The following is a 20,082-nucleotide window of genomic DNA, read 5'->3' on the forward strand; positions in this document are numbered from 1 at the left end:
AAAAAGAGAGGATTCTTTTAAATACAACAAAAAAAGACCCAAAAAAAGGGAGACTCCTTTGTGGAACTCTTAGCATGAAGAGCTAAATAGGGAAATTCAATCATCTCAAGCTGTTTTGTTAAGAAACTAAAAATAGTGGGCTTTTTAGTGACGAAAATGCATTGTTCTTTATATATAAAAAATTCGGCAGTTTATCATAAAAAAACAAAAGCGCACACATATACAAATATTTTTGTTCTAAGGATGCCATTCATGGATAGCAGTCTGGATACTTGTCCAGTATTGCAGTTCAGTAGCTAATTCTTTTGCTTTCTCATAATCTTGTTGATCAAAAGCAGCTTGTAATTTATCTACAGTTTCCTGGTATTTTTCTTAAAAAGCAGTTAATATACGCACATGCAGAATAAAGTTGTATTACCATCATTTCTTTGTTTTAAAGACTTTAATTCTTCTTCTGAGCCAACTTCATCTAGTTCCTCTCTAAGCTCCATCACTTCCATAAGTAATTCTGGATGATTAAGTGAGTCTGTTTCGCTGACTTCAATGCCTTGTTGCTTAAGGATATATTGAGCGCGGCTTAGAGGATTTTTCAATGTATTGTATGCCTTGTTAATAATAGAAGATTGTAAGTGAGCATAGTCTAATTCTTGCTATAAAAAATTAGTAAATATGCATGAGATACATTCATTTAATTTCTAACCTTGGCTGCTTGAGAATAACTGTCTGGATGCGCCTTTTGCTGCAAAATTAAAAATCGTTTCTTGAGTGCCTTCAAATCAATATTAAACTTGGGTTTGTTTCTATTGTTTGTCAGCAAAAATTGATAAAAAAAATGTACATACTTTTCTTGGCCTTCACCAGCCTGAAGTAAATGGAAAAAGTCAAGTGAAGCAGGAATAGGCTGAATGACATTGCAGACTTTGTTTTCGCAAAACAGAGCAGAAGGCTTGTTCGTAGCTTGACACTGCCAACACTTTTTGTCATGAGCCATAGTACTACGCCATGACAAACTGGTCGAGAAGTGTCGTGTAGCTGGTACAAAGTAATTTCTATGATAACCAGGTGCTACCCTCGTTCCTGTTAAAGTTGTTGTTTTAAATAATTGTATCAATTTTCTTGTGTTCATTACTCCTTGATGAAAAAGAGAAAGAGAGAAAATGTCTCCTCCCTGCTAGTTCAAAAATGACTTGAAACCCCGTCTAGTTAGATTGACAAGTAGTTTTTTATCTGTCAAGCATGCATGCATTTATTTAGCTAAAACGATTAATCATATCAGAAATACGATTAGGAGACTTGGCACGAATCTCCTTTGATAAGGTAGTATGTAATTGGGGTTGAGTACCATTAGTATTAAAATTTTCAAATTTACTGAGGAGAGAAGCCATCTGAGGTTTGTGAGATGTGATAGAAGCAATTTCCGCATCAGAGTTCTTGATGTTTTGATGAACATCTTCTTGCTGATTAGATACAGCAATACTTTGAACGTCTTCTTCTACAACAATAGAAACTTGTTCTGGTTGGACATCTTCGCTTTGTTTTTTTGCTTGTTCAATGCTTTCTTGAGCTTGTTCTTCAGTTTGTACTTCAACTTGCTCTTCAATTTGTTCAGCTTGCTCTCCAATTTGTTCAGCTTGCTCTTCAATTTGTTCAGCTTGCTCTTCAGCTTGTTCTTTATTTTGCTCTTGAACTGGAGCCTCAACTTGCTCTTCAACTGGCTTTTCAATAGCTTGTTCCTCTGTCTTTTCGACTTCTTCATGAACCTCTGTGTTATCACTGACTGTTTCTTCTACCTTTTCAGGCTTTTCAGTTTCAATTAGCTCTTCTTCCTTAACTTTCTCAAGGGAAGTTGACTCTTCAGGCTTTTTGGCAAACTTTTCTTGCTTTTCGTGACCATCCTTGGGCTTCTCTACTGGCTTCTTTTTGATTTGGGGAGTCTTTTTCATTGCACCAACGCTATTAGTTGACGAGGTTTCCTTTCTTGTCTTAGCAGTAGAAGCTGTGACACGGGTCTCCGTAGTTTTCAATGTCTTGCTTGTTCTCTTCACGGGTGTAACATGACTCGTAGCAACAGACTAAATTTTTGAAAATGATTCAAGGGGGTGAGAATTTGACATAATACTACATATATTACCTTTTTATTTGCTGTAACAGTCGAACTAGGTGGTGAGGTGCGACGAACTGTTGTCTTTGTTAAGGGCTTTTCGCCACTGGTAGTCTTGGTGGCAACCTTGGGCTCAGTTGTGGCCTTTGAAGCACCAGTTGCAGGAATACGAGATCCAATTAATTTTCTTACTGGAGTAGAAGTAGGGGGTGAAGTTGTCTTTTTTACAGAAGCAGGAGTCTTTTTCTCGGAAGCAGCTGGCTTCTTGATTTCTGTAGCTGGGGTTGCTGGCTTTTTGCGAGCACTGGCAGTAGTAGGTGCTGACAATCTAGAAACCACAGATTTCTTTGTAGCAGATGATGCAACTGTCTTTTTGGCTGGTTTTTCTTCTTTTTTGTCTTGTTCTTCTTCAGCTGATTTTTTCTTTTGATTAGCAAGTAATGCAACGCGTGGTACACGAGCCATTTTAGTAGCTGGTTTGGTAGTACTAGGTTTTTTGTCGACATCTCCTTCTTTTTTAAGAGTTGAAGGTACTTTTTTGACGGGCGCAGCTACCTTCTTTTCTGTTGTAGATCGTGCACCAGCAGTACCAGTAGTGGTTGTTCTAGGCTTAGGTAACTGCTTCTTGGTTGCAGTTACAGGCTTCTGTTTTTTCTCCTTAGTACTTACATCATCTGTGGTGACACTGGAGTTTTGAGATGATGAATGTTGATCCTACAAACATTTAGATCATCTATTAAAATAAATAATGAACACACCTTGTCGCTATGGCTAAGGATAGAGTGTGATGACAAACTGTCAACAGGAGTCGAGATGGTCGATTCTCCTTTAGCCTGATTGGCATGTTGATCTTGTTTAGATTCACTTTCTTCTTGAATAGAGTTTTCTTTATGATCTTTGTGCAACTCTTGAACGCTTTCTTTGTCTTCAATTTCTTTGTGTTCATCTTGCTTTTGATTCTCTTTTTCATGAGACTCTTCCTCTTTGTGTTCATTGACATGCTCTTCTTGAACTGTTTTTTGTTCATCTTCTTTGTGTTCCTTTTCTTCTTGAAGCTCTTTGTGTTCTTCAAGTTCTTGTTTTTGAGTAAGCTTTTCTTCTTCCTTTCTGGGTTCTTGATGAATCAAAATCTCTTCTTTGAATTCTTCATCAATGAGTGTTTCTTCTTTGAGTTCTTCATGAATGGATGCTTCTTGTTTAAGTTCTTTATGAGCGAATGCTTCTTCGGTTCTAGGCTCTGTTTGAAGTTCTTCCTTGGATTCTTCATGGACAGTCTTTTCTTTGGCTTTATTCTCTTCTTGGTGTTTTTCCTCTTCAATGGACTCTTCTTGTTCTTTGTGCTCATAAATTTGTTCGTCATGAATAGACTTTTCATCATTTTTATTGTCATCAACAGATTCTTCCTGAAGTTTCTCTTCACTCTTTTGTTCATTGTCGTGTTTTTCAACAGCCGTTTCCTCCCCTTCTTTTGTCTTTGGAAGTTCTTCTTTTTCTTGAGTCTCTTCTTCCTTGTCCTGAGTTGGTACAGCAGCTTCCTTATCAAGTTGAGCAGAGTTTTCTTGTTGAGGTTGAATAATGATTTCTTGTTCTTCTCGTAGTTCTTGAATAATTGTTGCCTTTTCATCTGGTTGAACTTCTTCTTTTTGAGCAGATTCTTGTTCTTTATTGTCTTCAAGTTGAATGTTGACAAATTCGGCTTCTTTTGGTTGTTCTTCCAACAGTGTGGCTTGGACAATGTCAACTGATATAGTCGGTGCGTCTTGTTCAGTGACAGATTCGGTTCCGACTGATGTCATGCGTTCTTGATTCAAAATAGCCTCATCTGAACTCATGTCTTCTCTCAAGACATCTTCATTTGAAGCGGCGATACGAGGATCCACAGGAACAACGTCGCTTTTCACAGCAGAGACAGAGGGCTCTACCAAAACGGCAGAAAGTGTGTCTCTCGTGTCTTTAGTAATGACTTCAGGCACAGTCGTAGTCACATCCCCTTGCTTGTTTACAGCTTCATGAAATATCAAATCTATCTCGCGTTCTGCACTAGTGATCGAGTCACTACCATGCGTCGCATTATGGGAACCATCTGTGCCAAAGAGTGCACGTATACTATACAAAAAAAAAACTGTAAACAAACAAACTTTAGGTCTTGCATAATTTACCTATCAGGATGACTCTCTCTTGCTTTGTTTGCATCTGTAGGGCCCATTAAATCCCTCCATGCCTGAATAGCATCCTGCTTCTCCAACACAAGTGCATAAATAGGTGCACTTGAAACGTGTTAGTATATGCGAAATAAGAATGTTATGAGTAGTACAAAGACAAAAAAAAATTTACCTGCTCATCCAGTCTGTGAGTTGATCATAAAAGGGTTTTCCTTCGTGTTCCTCATAAAACAAACCAGCCTGTTCTTTTGAAAAGTGAATTTCACGTTCTCGAACAATCATAAAGCCATGCTCCTTAATTTTCTCAATAATTGCATTCTTGTGGTTTGCTTGCATAGCATCAGGCTTGATTAGGGCCAAGGTTCTAGTTATCTTTTATATAACATGTTAGGTTATATCCTATTTTGTTTATATTTACAATGGCATTTTGAGTGCTTGCTTTATCTACATGAAACATGTCCAATCAGATACACATTATTTAAATTAAGGGTTTTTCTTATTCAGTTTCGTACCTGTTTGTTCTTGTTCGCTCATAAGTCCAATCAACTAGAAATTCCTTTTGTTTAACCGAGAAAATAGCTAGTTGTGTTTTAAACTTACTGTCTTTGTTTCTAGATCCATGTTCATCTCGGTCGTTGACATTTCACTGGTTGAAAAAAAAGAAAAAGAAAGAAAGAAAATAAAAAAAGAGTAAGTCGAAAGGGGATGTTATTCAACGAGTATGTGGGGCGCCTATATCTACTATTGATGTCGACACCTACGGGGTTTTAAGTTTTAGATGGCAACCAATAGATAGTACTACCAGATGAGAACATTGGATGTCTATCATGATAGCGTATCGTTTTATACTATTTGACTTTTTTTTACCTTTCGTTATAAGACAAACTCAAGATGAAAGAAACTTTCTGGAATCATTTCATTATCGTGTTCTTTGTTTTATTAGGAGAAGGTCTTGATATGGATTTGCTTGAAACCCCCTTGTCTTACTATGAAGCAAATAGACTTATTGCTTAAATAAGCTTGTTATTCTATTTTTGCGCTATTTGAAATTATGACATATGACAATAGGATGGCACAGTAAAATAGTCCCATAGCATGTTTTATTTTTTATTTTTATTTTTCTTGTTCTGTTAATATAAAATGAAAGTAAGTTTTTTTTAGTATATATGTAGAAAGAGGGAAGAGGACTTTTTTTTTTCTTACAGTTTATATTAGTTGATCAGTAAACAAGTTGAGAAAGACACTTCTGGATCTGTCACACTTCTTCCCGAAGAACTTGAAGATATGTGGCACGTATATAACTTGATCTCGAAAGACGATATGATTCGAGCAACGACTATTCGGTAAAAAAAACAGTATGTCATACACATGAGTCTCGACTAAACTTTCTTTGCTTAGTCGTTTGCAGTCTGAGAGTTCAACAGGCTCTGTTACAAGTCAGCGTGTTCGCTTAAACTTGACAATCACAGTAGAGAGTGTGGATTTCGATCCTAATGTAGGTCTTTTGCGTATCAATGGACGAGTCGCTAGTGAAAATAATTTCGTGAAGGTAACTCAAGATGGTTCACAAAAAAAAAGAGAAACTAAGCATCAATATATATAGATGGGCAGTTATCACACCATTGATCTTGAACTCAATCGAAACTTTACTATCTTCAAGACAGAATGGGATACCATTGCTCTTGAGCGTGTACATGATGCTTGTGATATCACAAAGCAAGCTGATGTAGCTGCTATTGTGTGTCAAGAAGGCCTTGCCAACATTTGCTTTTTGACTCAACACATGACGATTGTTCGCCAACGTATTGAAAGTCCAATTCCCAGAAAACGAAAAGGATCTACTGCCAACCATGATAAAGGTCTCGAGAAGTTTTATGAGCAAATCTATCAGGGCATTCTTCGTCATGTTCATTTCGATATTGCCAAGGCTATTTTGATTGCTAGTCCTGGATTTGTTAAGGACCAAGTCTATGCTTATATCTTTGATCAAGCTGTAGTAAGGACCACATCCTCAAGACGAACTTAACAAGAGACTGATTTGGTTTAATTAGAAAACGGGTAACAAGACAGTATTGGAGAACAAATCAAAGTTTATTTTGATCCATTGTTCTAGTGGGCATAAACATGCATTGACTGAAGTCATGCAAGATCCTTCTGTACAGGCTAAATTGGCAGATACAAAAGCAGCTCGTGAAGTACAAGCATTAGACAAGTTTTATGAAATGATGAATATGGATCCTGATAGAGCATTTTATGGTTATGATCATGTAGCTAAGGCAAATGATAGAGGTGCTGTAGGCACATTACTTGTGACAGATGAACTATTTCGATCTGCAGATATTACTACTCGTAAGAAATATGTGGCCCTTGTTGAACAAGTCAGAGCTCAGAATGGTCAAGTCTATGTATTTTCCAGTATGCATCCATCTGGCGAGCGTAAGTTAAATATATGGTTATTTCTTTTCTTTTTTTAATGTATTTTATAGAATTGAATCAATTGACAGGTGTTGCAGCTATTTTGACATTTCCTATACCAGATATTGATGAATTGGAGGATGAATAGAATGATTATATATATATATATACATATATATACATATAAAAGAATTGTACATGTTTTTTATTATTATTTACAAGCTTTCTTTCTTTCTAAAGTATCTAAAATCTATTGCATATTCACATCATCTCCAAACAAGGCTGCTGCTGCTTGTGCAACAACAGCTTGAGCAGCCGCTTGAGCAGCAGCATAATTCATGGCTAGAATACCATCAATGGCAGCCAAAATATCTGCTTCCCACCATCCCATCTCATAATCCACAAGACCATATCGTTCTAGTTTATCTGCCCAGGTCACTACCATTTCTCTTAAACTATACAAGTGCTGATCTGTCATACGCTCGGCATCACTACTTGGTTCATGCCGTTGTGCTAATGCATAAAGCCAGCAATTATTAAGTCCAGCCCAAAATTGTTCTCGATCAATAGCATTGTACGGGTGATCATCTGAAGTTAAGCCTAATGATGTCTGGATCAGCGATTTTACAGTGCACTTGATCCACCTTACCTAATTGTTCACAATGGTCCACAACAGCACCTGTTGCTTTACTGAGTGTTTGGAATCCACTAACCATGTTTCTTTGTTCGACATGATCGAGTGTGTTTTTTAATTGTTTTTGAATTTCTTCAAATGTTGTGATGGGTGTAGAAACAGCAGGAACAGATGTGCTTTGTGTAGGCGTAGTTTTGGTTGCTGTAGGAGGTTCATGTGGTGCCGTTGTGTCTGATGGTCTTGAGGTGGCCATGTTGGGAGCAGACGATGGTGTTCCTGAAGTCACTGTGATAGGTACTGTTGTTACTGGTTGTGTTGTTGTTACTGGTTGTGTTGTTGTTACTGGTTGTGTTGTTGTTGTTGGTTGTGTTGTTGTTGTTGGTTGCGTTGTTGTTGATGATACAGGTGGTGTCGTATTGACAGTGATGGTCACAGGGGAAGCAACAACAGCAACAGGGGAAGGAGGCACAGGCGCAGACATAGACATTTCTACAATGGGTGTGATAGAGGAAACAGTTGTTTCTGGAGCAATGATAGTTGTACCTACTGTTTTTGTTGCTGCAGGTGGTGGTGGTGGTGATGGTGTTGCTGTTGTTGTTGTGCTTTCTTCTCCTGTGATAGGAGAAGGTTTCGTTGTGGACTCAACCAGGGTATCTTCCTGCTTTATTGCTTCCAGTTTCACAGCTACTTCTTCACAAGAGTTGTTGCTTGTATCGTTTATTTGTTCTTCTTGACAAGGCTTTGAAGGATTCAAGTCAGTTTCTTGTTTGATAAGTGGGGTTTCGTTTTTATGTTCAAGTTTATCGATAGTTTCAGACATAGTGTAAAAAGAAAAAGTAGATAGAGTAGGGTAGTCTTTTGTTATGGGTTAGATAAACAAATACAGCGTTTCCCTTTGAGATAAGCTCAAGAGTTGCAGTATTTCTTTTTTGTTTGTATATGAAAAAGAAAGAGAGGGAAAAGAAGAGACTGGGGGTAAGGGTCCAAAAAAAAAAAAAAAGTTGCCAGCCAAGCAAATCGTCTTCCTGCGGCTTTTTAAAAGCAAAAGATGCTTGCTGAAAAAAGAAATATGGCAGCATTGAGTTTTTTTTTTTCTTTTTTATTTGATGAAATACATTCAGTTATCGCCTTTTTTTTTCACTTTGGATTGACATGGATGCTTGTAGTTTTAGTAATGGATAGAGTTGATTCCATGGTCTTTGCGTGGTTTTATTCGTCTGATTTGACAGAGAGAAAAAAAAAGAAGAAAAAAAAACATCAATTGAATTGGTTTCTAAATAGACAGTTTGGATTGATTGATAGCAAGAGAATACTTAATATATTCCTTTATTCATGTCAATTGATGCATCCTCAAATCATTCAAAAGAGTAAGTGACTTGTTACTCATCTCGGAATTTAAACTCAGCATTTTTTCCTTTGACTTAAAAAGCGTAGTTTTCTATTTTCTTCTTTCTTGTCCCTTTAACAAAATGGCAAAGCATCACCCCGATTTGATCTTTTGTCGCAAACAACCTGGTATTGCCATTGGTCGCTTGTGTGAAAAGTGTGATGGTCGTTGTGTTCTTTGCGATAGGTAAAAGAAACACCATCTGTACTTGATCAACTTACTTTTTTTTTTTTTTTTTTTTTTTTTTTTTAGTTATGTGCGTCCAGCAACACTTGTTCGTATTTGTGATGAATGTAATTTTGGTATGTTGTATGATGTTTTTAATATCTGTATATTTATATAGTCAATGATTTAGGTTCTTTCCAAGGTCGTTGTGTTGTCTGTGGTGGTCCAGGTGTATCCGATGCTTATTATTGCGTTGGGTGTACGCGACTCGAAAAAGACCGTGAAGGTTGTCCGAAGATCATTAACCTTGGTTCTTCAAAAACAGATCTATTTTATGAGCGGAAAAAATTTGGGTTCAAAAAGAGATAATAAAAACAATGCATATTCAAAAAAAAAAAAAACTTTTAATATCGTTTTTAGGTATTTTAGAATCGTAAGACACCTGAAGAACCACCAGCTACCATGCCTTGTTGACCTGCAGGTTGTGATTGAATAGGCATGCCAATATTAGCAGTGGATGTACGTTGATACTGAGGAATCGATGATGATGATGAAGAAGAGGCTGCCACAGAATTACCTGATGAGCCTTGTTGTTGCGGTAATGATGGATTGGAAGTAGAAGTTCTATTGTTTAAATAGGGTTGCATCATCATAGAAGATGAAGTACTTTGTCTCATAATAGGCGTAGATAACACAGAAGACATGGAAGCCTTTTGTATGGCATTAGAATGGAATCCATGTGCTTGTGCAATTGGGCACTCTTTATGGGCCAGCAGCAGTGTTTTCAGATTGACAATTTCTTCTTTCAGGGATTCAGACTGCATTTGAAGTCTCTCATTATCATTTGTTAGGAATTCAACTTTGGCTTGTAAATTGTTTAGCCATTGCTTCTTTCTTTGGCGACATTTCAAAGCAGCTAAATATAATAAAGGGGAGGTATGAGTTGACTTGTGATATGACTATAAAAGTTCATTACCTATTCTGTTTCTCTCCAAAAAGTTTTTACGTTTCTCATCATCTTCATCTTTGTTTACAGACTTTTTCTTTCTTGAAGTTGTCTTTTCATGTTGTTGCTCTTCGTCTTCTTCATCAGAATCCTGTGTAAGAGCAGAAGATCTTCTTCTGGTTGTCTTTTTGTGTGGCACATACTCACTACTGTCCATAGACTGAGCATCTTCTTCTTGATGATGATGCGAAGAAGAAGAAGATCGCTTTCTAGTCTGTCGTGTGCGAGTACTTTGTCTGGTAGGTGGTGATGGTGGTTTTGCAGTAGGATGCAAATACACATCTTGTGATTGTTCTATCTTGACAGGATAGGAGACTTCACCTGTACTCGAAAATGATGCTCTTGAGATAGAAGAAGATGAAGCAGCGGGGTAGTTGTTGTTTAACTTGGAAGGCATATTAGCCGTAGCATAATATTCTTCTGGATTAGCAGGGCCTTGAAGCATCGAGGGAGACAAGGGACCCGTACGAAGTGTGTCCCAAGTGAATTGGTTAGACACTTCTTTAGGTAAAATACCTCCGCCAATGACAGAGTGATTAACCAAAGGTGCTGTGCTTGTGATAGAAGCAACAGGAGGAAGTGTCAATTTATCCTTGGATTTCTCTTCATTGGTAGGTGTGGCACCAGAAAAGCTTTGTTCAAATGGGTTAGGTTCTTGATCTAATTTAGAACTTGAATTCAAAGGCAAGACAGCCATGGGTGCTTCATCTAGTAGTGACATAATTAAGACATATATCTATATCTATATCTATATATTTACCTGGTATATCCACCTGGACATCACCGACTGACTTTCTATGCGTAGTAGTATTTGCCATTAGGCTGATTTCCTTTTCTTTTTGATTCATGGTATTGTTGTTCATATATAGATTTGCTGCTGAAAAGAATGAGTGTTCTGTGTGTCATGTCAGTCTTGCTTATATCTTTTTTTTTTCTCTCTCTCTCTCTCTCTCTCTTTTTTTTTTTCTTTCTTTCTTTACCCTTTAATAAAATGGAATTGAAACTAATGATCAAATTAACAAAAAGGTTTTTCTGGCCAATAAAAGGCTTTAATTCAACAAAGAGTAAGCAAAAAAAAAAAAAAAAAAAAGGAAGAGAAAGAAAAAGAAAAAAAAAACAAGACGAGCAGTTGAATTCGGGTATTCAAATTTATAACAGGCAGCTTACGTCTAATCATTGATTTAATCATTACGTCATTTCTATTCTTTCCAGTGATATTGTGGTTGGTATATAGTTTCTATAGTGAATATACTTTGTTCTCTTCTCTTCTTTTATGAAGCCCAATCAACTTTATGAAATGCATTAAAAGGGATTTCTGCAGTGTGATCATGAGAAGGAGAGAAAGGGGGAAACCATCATTGAGATAACTGATATAGTTGCCACAATGGTTTCACAGGTATTTATGAATGTTTAACCTCCGCTTGTGTCCTATACACACCCAACCGAACATCAAAAACCATGTTTGACGGCATAGAATGCAGTCTATATAGGATAAATAGATAGATACAGTATAGACTGATAACAGGAAAGTGTAGTATTGTCTTTAGCCTTTGTTTAACATCAAGTCAAATCGAAAAATGTCGGACAAATCAGGATGGCGTCAATACCTTATGGGGTTTTATGGCTATCCTATCCTTGGCAATACTGACCCAGAAAAAATAAAAAATGTTATTATTATGGTAGTCTGATGCAGGTTTGTTTATTGTGTGCTAGATTTCGTAATGATTTGCAAGTGAATGATAATTGTATTCGCCAATTTTATGCTGATTAACCATTGGCTGTGATGTCTTTCTTAGGATCGTCTAATCTAATCACACTCAAGTCTAAATCTGAAAAACCTGAACCATGTTTTTCTTCCCAAGCACTCTTTTGTGTGTATATTTTTTCTTCTTCAACAGTTGAGAATGGATCAAGATCTTTCTTTAGGTTTTTTTGCTAACATACACTTTAAACACAGATCAATCAAATACAACTTACTTGAGTAGACACTTGATTGAATGTGGATGGACTACACATCTTGTTAGACACATTCAAGACAATCCACTTACTTTATCCAATAAGACTCATTCAGTATGATGTGTGTCTCATCAAAGACTTGACCCAAAACTAAACTGTCTTTAGCTTTTGTTTCTTTCAACTGTTGATGACAGTACATGGACCATGCATCCAAATCAACAGTATCTTGAACAGCACTAATCACACTTTCAGGGTATCCTTCAAAAAGCTTCATGATTTCATCTGCAATCAATGTCAAATGGCCCATATAGCCTAAACGAGTTCCTTTAGGTTGAGCACTAATGCCATGTTAATCTGGACTGTTCTGAATAGACTACTATACCATGCTTTATCATTCTTGTCTTGTGCTTCTATGATCTTGTCTGTCAAACGAGCTTGTTCAAATACAGAAATAGCCAGGCGTAAGTTGTGTTGATTGTCCATAGGACCATTGAATACTTGATGCAGTGTATCATACACAACATAATGTAAAAAGTTGTTCCAAGGAAAAGCAAAAAACAAGTCCTAAATCAAGGTCAGTCACACTTTATTTGAACTTGATCTCGTTACAATGCAGATAGGTATCGTTTTTTGATCAACAAACTCTATCTTGAGTGCATCGCCTACACTCGACTGCTGTTGATTTAGACTGGACATGTTGGAACAATGCAACAATTCAGCATATAATTCACATATCTTGAGTCGATCAAAACCAAGTGTTGTTCTGGTCTGATCTGCCACTAATATCTGATTGAATCGGTGGATATGACTCGTCAGGACTTGCAACATGTCTGCTAAACACACATGAGATTCAGGCATGGCACTGGTATCTGTCTGTTGATCTAGGTCACTGTTGTTGTGTCGAATGAGATCAATGATGACAGTGACACTATGAATCAAGGTCGAAGTCAAATGAGGTGCATTTCTGTCAAGCATAAATTCAACCAATCTTTGCATGGTTTGTTTGCTATTGACGCATCGTATCAGTCCATGGTTTTAATTATCAGACTTACCTTATCAATTGACGCACAAGGTCATTTGTGCCTATACTGGGTGAGTCCATTAAGCTTGTTTGTGATATTCTTATGATTTCACATAAGCATTGTTGTGCAATATGATGTTGCTAGTCATATATAAGAAAAAAGAGTAGGTTTGGCATATTGACTTACGTCTGTCTCCAGATTTGGATCGAGTCGCTGAATGAGGTTGGAAAGTAAACCATGATCATGAAGCCACTAAAAAATAGATGAGATCAACATAAACCCGATCTCAAACAAATACCTGAACAGTTCCTTTTCCTTCTGGTAACTCTTCTAAATGAATCAGACTAAACAAGAATTCCATGACAGCAGAACTCTGTAGATGAGACAAGATCTTGTCGAGTTGTGATGGAGAAGATTTGATAAACAACAGCATTTCGGTTGTTCTTTTGGTAATAAAAACAGTAATGATTTTGCAAAAATAAGAGGACTGAAAAGAGTAAGTAGCTTGAGAGGAATAAGGTATATTAAGAAAGTTCCAAAATGCTTGTAACACGTCTAAATGGTCTATCACAATAGCATCTATAATCTCGGGTATCTCACAAGCAAGAATTTCACAAGCAATAAGCGGGAGTCTGTTGAATGTAAATAACGAATGAAACACACAATGGATTTACCTTTGTTGGTCCATTTCCAAGCAGAAAAACAAGGAGACCAGGTCTAGAAGACTTTCTCTTTTGGATAGACTACAAGTTGTATGTGTTTTTTTTAGAACAACTATTCCAAGATGGAGTAGATTATGTTACAATGCAATCAGTTTAGGGTTATGTGATTGAGTTTCTTGAATAATATCTGGTTCGGCAAGTAAGGTCTCAAGTCTAACATTTTTTTTCTCGAGTAGTATGTCAATAGCAGAAGGTGTTGAAGTAAGCCCAAACCGCCAAAACATTGAAAGAAAAAAAAAAAAAGGGGGGGAAAAAGAAGAATATTCAATGTCCGGTTGATTAAACATGTTGACTGATATTCAGGATTATTTAATAAGGCCAGTGCACACATATGAAAATTTATCAGACGATGAAAGTTGTTGAGGCTCCGTTTAAAGGCATTATCACATGAAAATAACAATCATAATAATAATAATAAAAATAAAAATAATAATAATAAACTTGAATAGATATACAGTGTTTATATAAGAGAAAGAGAGTGTATAGTGTACTCGATAGAATATCATCATGTCAAAATAAAACAAGTGATCGCTTTTTGAACATGAAACGGAGTATGGTTTCTATTTAAATTCATGGCGATTTTTTAATTTTTTACTTTTTTCACTTTTTTTTCTTCATCTCATGACATCTGTTATTGAAGAATACGACTTGATTGTTGTTGGAGCAGGCATTGTTGGTTGTGCTGCTGCTAAAGCATTTGGTTCTGATGGCAGACGAGTTTTGTTACTTGAACGTGATCTCTCAGAACCAGATCGTATTGTAGGCGAACTACTTCAACCAGGTGGTGTCAATGCCTTAAAAGCCTTGGACATGCAAGACTGTATTGAAGGCATTGGTGGTGTTCCATGCTTTGGTTATGGTGTCTTTAGAGAGAACGAATTTGTCCTTATTCCTTATCCTGTAGACAAAGTAACAGAGAAACAAGCAGCTGGCAAATCATTCCATCACGGTCGATTCATTCAAAAGTTGAGAGAGGCTGCCACTCATACCGAAAAGTGAGTCCTGTGTGTAACATATACAATGGTTATTCATATATTCTGATAGTGTCACCGTTAAAGAAGTTACGGTAACTACCTTGTTGAAAGAAGAAGATAGGGTAGTAGGTGTTGCTACTCAATCCAAATCAAACGAAGAATTCAAAGTAGGTGTCTATGGATCACAATCATAGAGTTGTTCATTCTTTTAGTTTTATGCTCCCCTTACTATTGTATGCGATGGTTTATTCTCTAAGTTTCGTAAAGAAATCACTGTAAAGACACCTGATGTTCGATCCAACTTTGTAGGGTAAAGAAACACAACACAAAAAAAAAAAACTATCCAACTTATACAGACAATAGATTCATTATGAAGGATGTCGTATTGCCTGCACCAAACCATGGCCATGTTATACTTGCTTCACCTGCTCCTGTCTTGATGTACCAAATTGAAGCTCATGATACTCGTGTCTTGGTTGATATACCTGGTAAATTACCTTCTGCTTCAACAGGTGAACTCAAGGCTTATTTAAAGGATTCTGTTGCTCCACAATTACCAGAGAATATTCGTGTAAGTTATTCTATTTGACACTACTTTATTGACAATGTATTATCTATAGACGAAATTCTTGGAAGCTTTGGAGACTGAAAGATTAAGATCTATGCCAAATGGATTTTTACCTCCTTCAAAGAACCAACATGAAGGTATGATCTTGTTAGGCGATGCTTTCAATGTACGCCATCCTTTGACTGGTGGTAAGTGGTTTCTGGCATTGACGAGTCCCATCTTGTTTACACATTGTAGGCGGTATGACAGTTGCATTTAACGATGTGGTCTTGTTAAGAGACTTCTTATCCCCTGATAAAGTACCTTCTTTCACAGATACTGAAAAGATCAAGCAGCAGTTGACATCTTTTCATTGGAAAAGAAAGAATCATTGTACAGCTGTGAATGTGCTAGCCATGGCTCTTTATCGTCTGTTTGCTGCGAATAATGGTAAGTTAGAAAACACCCGTTTGTGTGTTATGTGTTGATCACGATCTGTATGCTAGATACCGATCTTCAAGTGCTACAGCGAGGATGTTTCTCTTATTTCCAGATGGGTGGGGATTGCGTCAATCAGCCTGTAGGTCTCTTATCTGGCTTGATTAAGAAACCTCTAGTGCTTGTGTACCATTTCTTTGCCGTGGCATTTCATGCTATCTATATTGAAGCCAAGGCAAATGGATGGGCTGGTGCTCATAAAAGTTTTATCATGTTCTTTACTGTACTCTATACTGCATGTGTCTCTATTTTACCTTATATTTGGATGGAGACCATTTAATATTTATTCTAATACATACATATATACTACTTTTTAAGATCTTCACCTGCTTCAAATATGTTAAACTGCCTTTTTTTTTTTTTTTTTTTTTTTTTTTTTTTTTTTTTTTTTTTTTTTACCAATAGGGTTTGCTTGGCATCATTTATAAAAAAGTGCACCTCAGATGATTGATATCCATCTGCTAATTAACCATCATTTTCAACAGAGTTCAAAGGATAGACAGCTAATGGTTGTACAGTAAATATCCTATTGAAACAAATACACTTCTTTTTTATCAAGATAAAGTAAATTTGAGCCACAGTAATTAACTGAATTTTACTTGTTTTGATAAAACAGCAACAGCCTCAGAATCCATTTTAGACAAATCCAAATTTAACTAAACTCAAAAGTCACACAGGTCAATATAGGGATATAAATATAGACCATATATGCATTTCCTTTTCTTTTCTCTCTTTCTGCAATGACTACAACAGATTTAACAAAAGAAAAAGCATATACAGTGATCGGATTTGTATCTTTTGCTGCTGTTTATTCTCATCTCTATTGGGTTTATTCTATCATTTTTATTGCTTATCATAAAATAACACCTTCCGAAGAACGGATAAGATGGAAATACAAAAGAACTCACAAGAAATCATTGACAACAAAACCTAAAGTGCTCTTGCCTACAAAGCAACCTAAACCAATGATCACCAGTCTGGACCCTACTGTCAAAGTAAAAGAAATTGAACAAACACACCATCGTTTGCCTGTGTTCTTGAACGCTTTCCGTACATTCCCCTCTTCTCATCGTTCAGTCATTAAATCTCAGCGTAAATTACAAGAAAAAAGCACCTGTGAATTGCCTGTCCTTGTGGAAGTCAATACTCGCTTATCCTCTAGTACCGATAGTTATAGTAGTATCAGTATCAGCAGCAGCAGCAGCAGTAGTAGTAGTAGTAGTAGTAGTAACAGTATTGCAGATGATATGCATCCACTCCCGCATCGTAAACGAAGCAAGGCGTTAGGTTTACTTCGCGCTACATTTCATAGGAGCAATAGCACAGGAGGTGTATTAAAACCCGTATCGTTATCTAAACAAGAGGAGGACAGCATTGTTGTTGTGCAAGTCAAAAAAAGGAAACGCGATACAATTCTTGGCATGACGCGTAAACTCTCTGAGAAGATTGTAGAACAATCGCATAAGATACAAGAGAAGCCAAGCAGAATCAAACACAAGTTTAAATTTGAACTTTAAAAGGGATCTCCTTGTTTTGTAAATAGATGTATACAATAAACACATATGTAAATAGTATTATGACAGTTATTTATTATTATGATACATGATAGTTTATCCCATACGAATGATACCGGCACTCATCAACTTACGAACATTGGCAGCTACTTGAGGGTTCTTCAAGTGCTCCTGAGCGGCCTTAGGATCTTCTTGCATCTGTTGAAGGATCTGTTGCATGACAGGGTCACCCAAAATACGTTGAACTTCAGGGTCTTGAGCAGCTCTCTTGAGAGTCTCTTCTTGAGATTCGTTATTGCTGCCAGGGTTCATAGCAGTGTAAGCTTTCATGAGTTGTTGTTGAATTTCACGACTAGCTTTGCCGTCCTTGTCATGTTCTTGAGCAATCTTGAGGGTATCGATAGATTCTTGGTACTCTCTCTTGACAAGTTGAACAGCAGCCTTACGAATATAACCACGAACTATATATATATATATACAGGTCAATGATCACTGTGCTATATATATATATATATATATATATATATTTATATTTTACTTACCAAAAGTGGGATCAAGTTCAATACATCGATCAGCATCTTTTTCAGCTTCATGAATAGCCATCAATTTCAAGTAACAAGCAGCACGGTTAGAGAAAGGTCTAACGTCCTTGTCGTTACGCTTAATGGCTTCGGTGTATTGCTCAATAGCTTCAGGCCTTTTTTAAAAAAAAATGTAAGTCCACTCAATGTAGGACAAGACTACTTACCATTTACCAGCCTTGAAAAGAGCATTACCTTCCTCACGAGCCTTGTCAGCAAGTTCAGGGTTATAATAAGCAGCTTTTTCTTGCTCCTTCTTGAGCTTTTCAGTATCACGAAGCTTTTGAAGAGTATCGGGAGTACGGTGTTCAGTTAATGATTTAGAATAGTACTTGATGGCTTCATCCAATTTGTTCAACTTGGCATAAGCATTACCAATACGCTGAAGAGCTCTGTTCATAGTTTAGTATCTCAAACACGGTTTTTGCCTTTTCTGTTTTTTTTTTTACCTGGCAATCAACTTGTAGTCACATCGTAATTCACGACCACGGTCAATAGCATCTTCACAGACCTTGATACATTCTTCAAACTTTTCTTGTTCAAAAAGAACAGCTAGAAAAGACAAGCGTCAAAAGTCAAATGAGACGCAAATATGAACTTACCAGCTTTGTTTGTTAAGAAAGTGATATTGGTGTTATCCAACTCGTAGGCTTTGTCATAGTGAGAGAGAGCAGTTTCAAAGTCGCGTTTCTTGTAAGCTGCGTTACCGAGGTCTTTTTCAGCCAAGGCTAATTGTTTGTTATCGTCAGACATGTTTCAATAAAGAATATCAGAGAAAGGAATAGAAAAAAAAAAAATTGAGTCGCATCAAGCGCTTTTATTTATCATAACAGCAAGAGAGATTTCTGGAACACTCGATAGTGTGACTTTTCTTTTTGGGATATGTTCAACGAGAAGGACACTAACAAATGGATCTTGAGTATATATTACCTTCATTTCTTGACTTTATATATATATAAAAGAAAACGATACAGCTTGTTGTTAGACAAAGATACTCTACTCTTTATAAAGTGTAAATCGTTTTATAGTTTGTTTGATTTTTTTTTTGTCTTTTTTGGGATTTTTTTTATTTAAAAAAAAAACTTGACACAAAATTAAGCTTGTTGATCCTTTTGGAAGACGTAAGTCAAGTGACACTTGCCACAGTATTGACGGTCCTTGTGCTTGGCCATGAAGACACCAGCACCACAGGTGGCATTAGGACATTCACGACGGAGACGGGTAACCTTGCCAGATTCATCTACCTTGTAGTACTTGAGGATAGCCAACTTGACCTTGGTACGCTTGTGCTTGATCTTCTTGGGGTAGTGTAGGTCTTCTTCTTTCTCTTCTTACCACCACCGAGAAGTTCGGCGTTGAGGTTCAAAGTGTTGTTGTTGGCAATACCGTAAAGAGCGAGTTCACCATCAACAAGAGGCTTACCGGCGAAAGAGAGGCATTGGTATTCGGCATCAATACCTGATGAGGGCGCGCGCGCGTTAGTTTAAGCAATCGCGTTCTTATATCTACTCGTACCTTCACGGGCGGCAATCATAGCCTTGACATTCTCAACAGAGGTGGAGGGAGCGACCTCAAGAGCGAGGGTGTTACCAGCAAGGGACTTGACAAAAAGTTGCATGTCGAAAAGAGAAGGAACAAAAGAATTGCCAGTGGCTGTTGGGTTCTTAATCGAAAACTTTTTTCAATGATTGGCTCAGAAAACTTGTGGCTTGGCCCTGATAATTTTTTTTTTTGGGCTGCTTACAAGAAACGTGAAGGAATTGCATGTTTTGACTGTATTGGAACGTCATTTATGTGTGCTTTTGTTGTCCTGAATACATGATACTGCTCTAGAGTTATAGTCAGTCAATTTGCTGGCATCAAATGAGAGCAAACAGGCCTTCAAATAATAATTTCTGAGTTTAAAAAGACATGCAATTAAACCTTTCAAAAATCCATCTGAAAAAATCGCTAAATTCAACTTTTGATTGACATGCTTCAGGACGTACTTATTTCTTCTTGGCGTTATGGCAAAACTTGCACATCTCTTAATTGCCCGTCGAAAGATATAAAAATCTTAGGAATTCTACTAATAAATTCTTGAAGAAAAGTGCAAGCTTGCTTTTGCAGCTTTTTAGACATTGCAATTTGTTTTTATAGTAGAATTGTCAAAACAAAAAGGCCAGTAAAAAAAATCGCTTTTTGCGGTGCTTTCAAATACTTGAACATGCTATTCTCTGTACTCTTCGTGTCACAATATGAAAAAGAGTCAAAAGCGTCGGAGATTCAACTTGATCAAAAGGCATTTTACTCGAGCGAAATGGGTGATTTTTAAATGTTGCTTTTTTACACCTAAAAAGTCTCAAAAGATCATATATTCTAACAATTAACGTTATGTTATACTTTCTGCCTGTTATCA

At 36.9% G+C, this 20,082-nt stretch overlaps 12 protein-coding genes across 12 annotated transcripts; 4 read left to right on the plus strand and 8 right to left on the minus strand.

The window, feature by feature from the left end:
* Nucleotides 1-9: 9 nt before the first annotated feature.
* B0P05DRAFT_543944 (Co-chaperone HscB, C-terminal oligomerization domain-containing protein) lies at nucleotides 10-1,163 on the minus strand. The gene is made up of 4 exons (XM_051578491.1): nucleotides 843-1,163; nucleotides 701-800; nucleotides 419-650; nucleotides 10-371 (listed from the first exon to the last, which is right to left on the minus strand). The coding sequence occupies exons 1-4, from the start codon at nucleotides 1,124-1,126 to the stop codon at nucleotides 238-240; spliced, it is 750 nt and encodes a 249-aa protein (XP_051434485.1). The 5' UTR covers nucleotides 1,127-1,163; the 3' UTR covers nucleotides 10-237.
* Nucleotides 1,164-1,201: 38 nt separating this feature from the next.
* B0P05DRAFT_122586 (uncharacterized protein) lies at nucleotides 1,202-2,124 on the minus strand. The gene has a single exon (XM_051572993.1). It carries the CDS (start codon nucleotides 1,941-1,943, stop codon nucleotides 1,251-1,253), a length of 693 nt encoding a protein of 230 aa, XP_051434486.1. The 5' UTR covers nucleotides 1,944-2,124; the 3' UTR covers nucleotides 1,202-1,250.
* Nucleotides 2,125-4,113: 1,989 nt separating this feature from the next.
* Nucleotides 4,114-4,626, minus strand: B0P05DRAFT_439646 (nucleoside diphosphate kinase; the record flags this gene model as incomplete). The annotated part of the gene is made up of 3 exons (XM_051573741.1): nucleotides 4,114-4,207; nucleotides 4,261-4,368; nucleotides 4,436-4,626. Coding segments are annotated over 3 exons (393 nt in total), but the record flags the coding sequence as incomplete, so codon positions are not given.
* Nucleotides 4,627-5,369: 743 nt separating this feature from the next.
* Nucleotides 5,370-6,912, plus strand: B0P05DRAFT_543953 (pelota). Its single transcript, XM_051578492.1, has 6 exons — nucleotides 5,370-5,409; nucleotides 5,479-5,606; nucleotides 5,662-5,812; nucleotides 5,867-6,259; nucleotides 6,315-6,699; nucleotides 6,750-6,912. The coding sequence occupies exons 1-6, from the start codon at nucleotides 5,404-5,406 to the stop codon at nucleotides 6,824-6,826; spliced, it is 1,140 nt and encodes a 379-aa protein (XP_051434488.1). The 5' UTR covers nucleotides 5,370-5,403; the 3' UTR covers nucleotides 6,827-6,912.
* Nucleotides 6,789-7,634, minus strand: B0P05DRAFT_543956 (uncharacterized protein). Its single transcript, XM_051578493.1, has 2 exons — nucleotides 7,328-7,634; nucleotides 6,789-7,278 (listed from the first exon to the last, which is right to left on the minus strand). Exons 1-2 carry the CDS (start codon nucleotides 7,563-7,565, stop codon nucleotides 6,929-6,931), a joined length of 588 nt encoding a protein of 195 aa, XP_051434489.1. The 5' UTR covers nucleotides 7,566-7,634; the 3' UTR covers nucleotides 6,789-6,928.
* A 1,147-nt stretch (nucleotides 7,635-8,781) lies between these two features.
* B0P05DRAFT_471206 (PHD finger-like domain-containing protein 5A) lies at nucleotides 8,782-9,233 on the plus strand (the record flags this gene model as incomplete). Its single annotated transcript, XM_051574604.1, has 3 exons — nucleotides 8,782-8,885; nucleotides 8,952-9,001; nucleotides 9,055-9,233. 3 exons carry the CDS (start codon nucleotides 8,782-8,784, stop codon nucleotides 9,231-9,233), a joined length of 333 nt encoding a protein of 110 aa, XP_051434490.1.
* Nucleotides 9,234-9,248: 15 nt separating this feature from the next.
* On the minus strand, nucleotides 9,249-10,848 carry B0P05DRAFT_543960 (uncharacterized protein). Its single transcript, XM_051578494.1, has 3 exons — nucleotides 10,631-10,848; nucleotides 9,841-10,578; nucleotides 9,249-9,780 (listed from the first exon to the last, which is right to left on the minus strand). The coding sequence occupies exons 1-3, from the start codon at nucleotides 10,731-10,733 to the stop codon at nucleotides 9,290-9,292; spliced, it is 1,332 nt and encodes a 443-aa protein (XP_051434491.1). The 5' UTR covers nucleotides 10,734-10,848; the 3' UTR covers nucleotides 9,249-9,289.
* Nucleotides 10,849-11,443: 595 nt separating this feature from the next.
* B0P05DRAFT_543974 (SIT4 phosphatase-associated protein-domain-containing protein) lies at nucleotides 11,444-13,811 on the minus strand. The gene is made up of 10 exons (XM_051578495.1): nucleotides 13,652-13,811; nucleotides 13,523-13,591; nucleotides 13,147-13,480; nucleotides 13,035-13,100; nucleotides 12,879-12,988; nucleotides 12,436-12,832; nucleotides 12,209-12,390; nucleotides 11,919-12,164; nucleotides 11,848-11,878; nucleotides 11,444-11,805 (listed from the first exon to the last, which is right to left on the minus strand). The coding sequence occupies exons 1-10, from the start codon at nucleotides 13,792-13,794 to the stop codon at nucleotides 11,638-11,640; spliced, it is 1,746 nt and encodes a 581-aa protein (XP_051434492.1). The 5' UTR covers nucleotides 13,795-13,811; the 3' UTR covers nucleotides 11,444-11,637.
* A 222-nt stretch (nucleotides 13,812-14,033) lies between these two features.
* Nucleotides 14,034-15,955, plus strand: B0P05DRAFT_544004 (squalene epoxidase-domain-containing protein). Its single transcript, XM_051578496.1, has 7 exons — nucleotides 14,034-14,565; nucleotides 14,615-14,711; nucleotides 14,757-14,854; nucleotides 14,908-15,115; nucleotides 15,165-15,300; nucleotides 15,350-15,541; nucleotides 15,598-15,955. The coding sequence occupies exons 1-7, from the start codon at nucleotides 14,192-14,194 to the stop codon at nucleotides 15,867-15,869; spliced, it is 1,377 nt and encodes a 458-aa protein (XP_051434493.1). The 5' UTR covers nucleotides 14,034-14,191; the 3' UTR covers nucleotides 15,870-15,955.
* A 376-nt stretch (nucleotides 15,956-16,331) lies between these two features.
* On the plus strand, nucleotides 16,332-17,163 carry B0P05DRAFT_544006 (uncharacterized protein). Its single transcript, XM_051578497.1, has one exon. The coding sequence runs from the start codon at nucleotides 16,555-16,557 to the stop codon at nucleotides 17,104-17,106; it is 552 nt and encodes a 183-aa protein (XP_051434494.1). The 5' UTR covers nucleotides 16,332-16,554; the 3' UTR covers nucleotides 17,107-17,163.
* Nucleotides 17,155-18,452, minus strand: B0P05DRAFT_544008 (uncharacterized protein). The gene is made up of 5 exons (XM_051578498.1): nucleotides 18,287-18,452; nucleotides 18,134-18,236; nucleotides 17,852-18,076; nucleotides 17,646-17,800; nucleotides 17,155-17,564 (listed from the first exon to the last, which is right to left on the minus strand). Exons 1-5 carry the CDS (start codon nucleotides 18,435-18,437, stop codon nucleotides 17,200-17,202), a joined length of 999 nt encoding a protein of 332 aa, XP_051434495.1. The 5' UTR covers nucleotides 18,438-18,452; the 3' UTR covers nucleotides 17,155-17,199.
* A 260-nt stretch (nucleotides 18,453-18,712) lies between these two features.
* B0P05DRAFT_544009 (ribosomal protein S27a-domain-containing protein) lies at nucleotides 18,713-19,313 on the minus strand. The gene is made up of 3 exons (XM_051578499.1): nucleotides 19,200-19,313; nucleotides 19,020-19,142; nucleotides 18,713-18,999 (listed from the first exon to the last, which is right to left on the minus strand). Exons 1-3 carry the CDS (start codon nucleotides 19,300-19,302, stop codon nucleotides 18,779-18,781), a joined length of 447 nt encoding a protein of 148 aa, XP_051434496.1. The 5' UTR covers nucleotides 19,303-19,313; the 3' UTR covers nucleotides 18,713-18,778.
* Nucleotides 19,314-20,082: the final 769 nt, after the last annotated feature.

This window comes from Gilbertella persicaria, assembly GCF_025201335.1.
Source record: "Gilbertella persicaria strain CBS 190.32 chromosome Unknown B0P05scaffold_22, whole genome shotgun sequence".
In the NCBI taxonomy this organism is placed as follows: domain Eukaryota; kingdom Fungi; phylum Mucoromycota; class Mucoromycetes; order Mucorales; family Choanephoraceae; genus Gilbertella; species Gilbertella persicaria.

Excerpts from the sequence above, each read along its gene's own strand:
- B0P05DRAFT_543956 (XM_051578493.1), bottom strand. The coding sequence starts at position 7,565 with ATGGCCACCTCAAGACCATCAGACACAACGGCACCACATGAACCTCCT. Across the intron at positions 7,279-7,327 it reads GGACCATTGTGAACAATTAG|GCTTAACTTCAGATGATCAC; the intron begins GTAAGGTGGATC and ends AGACATCATTAG.
- B0P05DRAFT_544008 (XM_051578498.1), bottom strand. The coding sequence starts at position 18,437 with ATGTCTGACGATAACAAACAATTAGCCTTGGCTGAAAAAGACCTCGGT. Across the intron at positions 17,801-17,851 it reads CTTTTCAAGGCTGGTAAATG|GCCTGAAGCTATTGAGCAAT; the intron begins GTAAGTAGTCTT and ends TTTTTAAAAAAG. Across the intron at positions 17,565-17,645 it reads TGAACTTGATCCCACTTTTG|TTCGTGGTTATATTCGTAAG; the intron begins GTAAGTAAAATA and ends ATATATATATAG.
- B0P05DRAFT_543944 (XM_051578491.1), bottom strand. The coding sequence starts at position 1,126 with ATGAACACAAGAAAATTGATACAATTATTTAAAACAACAACTTTAACA. Across the intron at positions 801-842 it reads GCTGGTGAAGGCCAAGAAAA|AAACAAACCCAAGTTTAATA; the intron begins GTATGTACATTT and ends GACAAACAATAG. Across the intron at positions 372-418 it reads TTTAAAACAAAGAAATGATG|AAAAATACCAGGAAACTGTA; the intron begins GTAATACAACTT and ends CTGCTTTTTAAG.
- B0P05DRAFT_543960 (XM_051578494.1), bottom strand. The coding sequence starts at position 10,733 with ATGAACAACAATACCATGAATCAAAAAGAAAAGGAAATCAGCCTAATG. Across the intron at positions 10,579-10,630 it reads TGTCCAGGTGGATATACCAG|ATGAAGCACCCATGGCTGTC; the intron begins GTAAATATATAG and ends TGTCACTACTAG. Across the intron at positions 9,781-9,840 it reads TTTGGAGAGAAACAGAATAG|CTGCTTTGAAATGTCGCCAA; the intron begins GTAATGAACTTT and ends TATTATATTTAG.
- B0P05DRAFT_544009 (XM_051578499.1), bottom strand. The coding sequence starts at position 19,302 with ATGCAACTTTTTGTCAAGTCCCTTGCTGGTAACACCCTCGCTCTTGAG. Across the intron at positions 19,143-19,199 it reads TATGATTGCCGCCCGTGAAG|GTATTGATGCCGAATACCAA; the intron begins GTACGAGTAGAT and ends CGCCCTCATCAG.
- B0P05DRAFT_544004 (XM_051578496.1), top strand. The coding sequence starts at position 14,192 with ATGACATCTGTTATTGAAGAATACGACTTGATTGTTGTTGGAGCAGGC. Across the intron at positions 14,566-14,614 it reads GCTGCCACTCATACCGAAAA|TGTCACCGTTAAAGAAGTTA; the intron begins GTGAGTCCTGTG and ends ATATTCTGATAG. Across the intron at positions 15,542-15,597 it reads TCTGTTTGCTGCGAATAATG|ATACCGATCTTCAAGTGCTA; the intron begins GTAAGTTAGAAA and ends TCTGTATGCTAG.
- B0P05DRAFT_122586 (XM_051572993.1), bottom strand. The coding sequence starts at position 1,943 with ATGAAAAAGACTCCCCAAATCAAAAAGAAGCCAGTAGAGAAGCCCAAG.
- B0P05DRAFT_543974 (XM_051578495.1), bottom strand. The coding sequence starts at position 13,794 with ATGTTTTGGCGGTTTGGGCTTACTTCAACACCTTCTGCTATTGACATA. Across the intron at positions 12,165-12,208 it reads GACAAGAATGATAAAGCATG|TGCTCAACCTAAAGGAACTC; the intron begins GTATAGTAGTCT and ends ACATGGCATTAG. Across the intron at positions 11,879-11,918 it reads AATGAGTCTTATTGGATAAA|TCCATCCACATTCAATCAAG; the intron begins GTAAGTGGATTG and ends CAAGATGTGTAG.
- B0P05DRAFT_544006 (XM_051578497.1), top strand. The coding sequence starts at position 16,555 with ATGATCACCAGTCTGGACCCTACTGTCAAAGTAAAAGAAATTGAACAA.
- B0P05DRAFT_543953 (XM_051578492.1), top strand. Across the intron at positions 5,813-5,866 it reads GTGAAAATAATTTCGTGAAG|ATGGGCAGTTATCACACCAT; the intron begins GTAACTCAAGAT and ends CAATATATATAG. Across the intron at positions 6,260-6,314 it reads ATATCTTTGATCAAGCTGTA|AAAACGGGTAACAAGACAGT; the intron begins GTAAGGACCACA and ends TGGTTTAATTAG.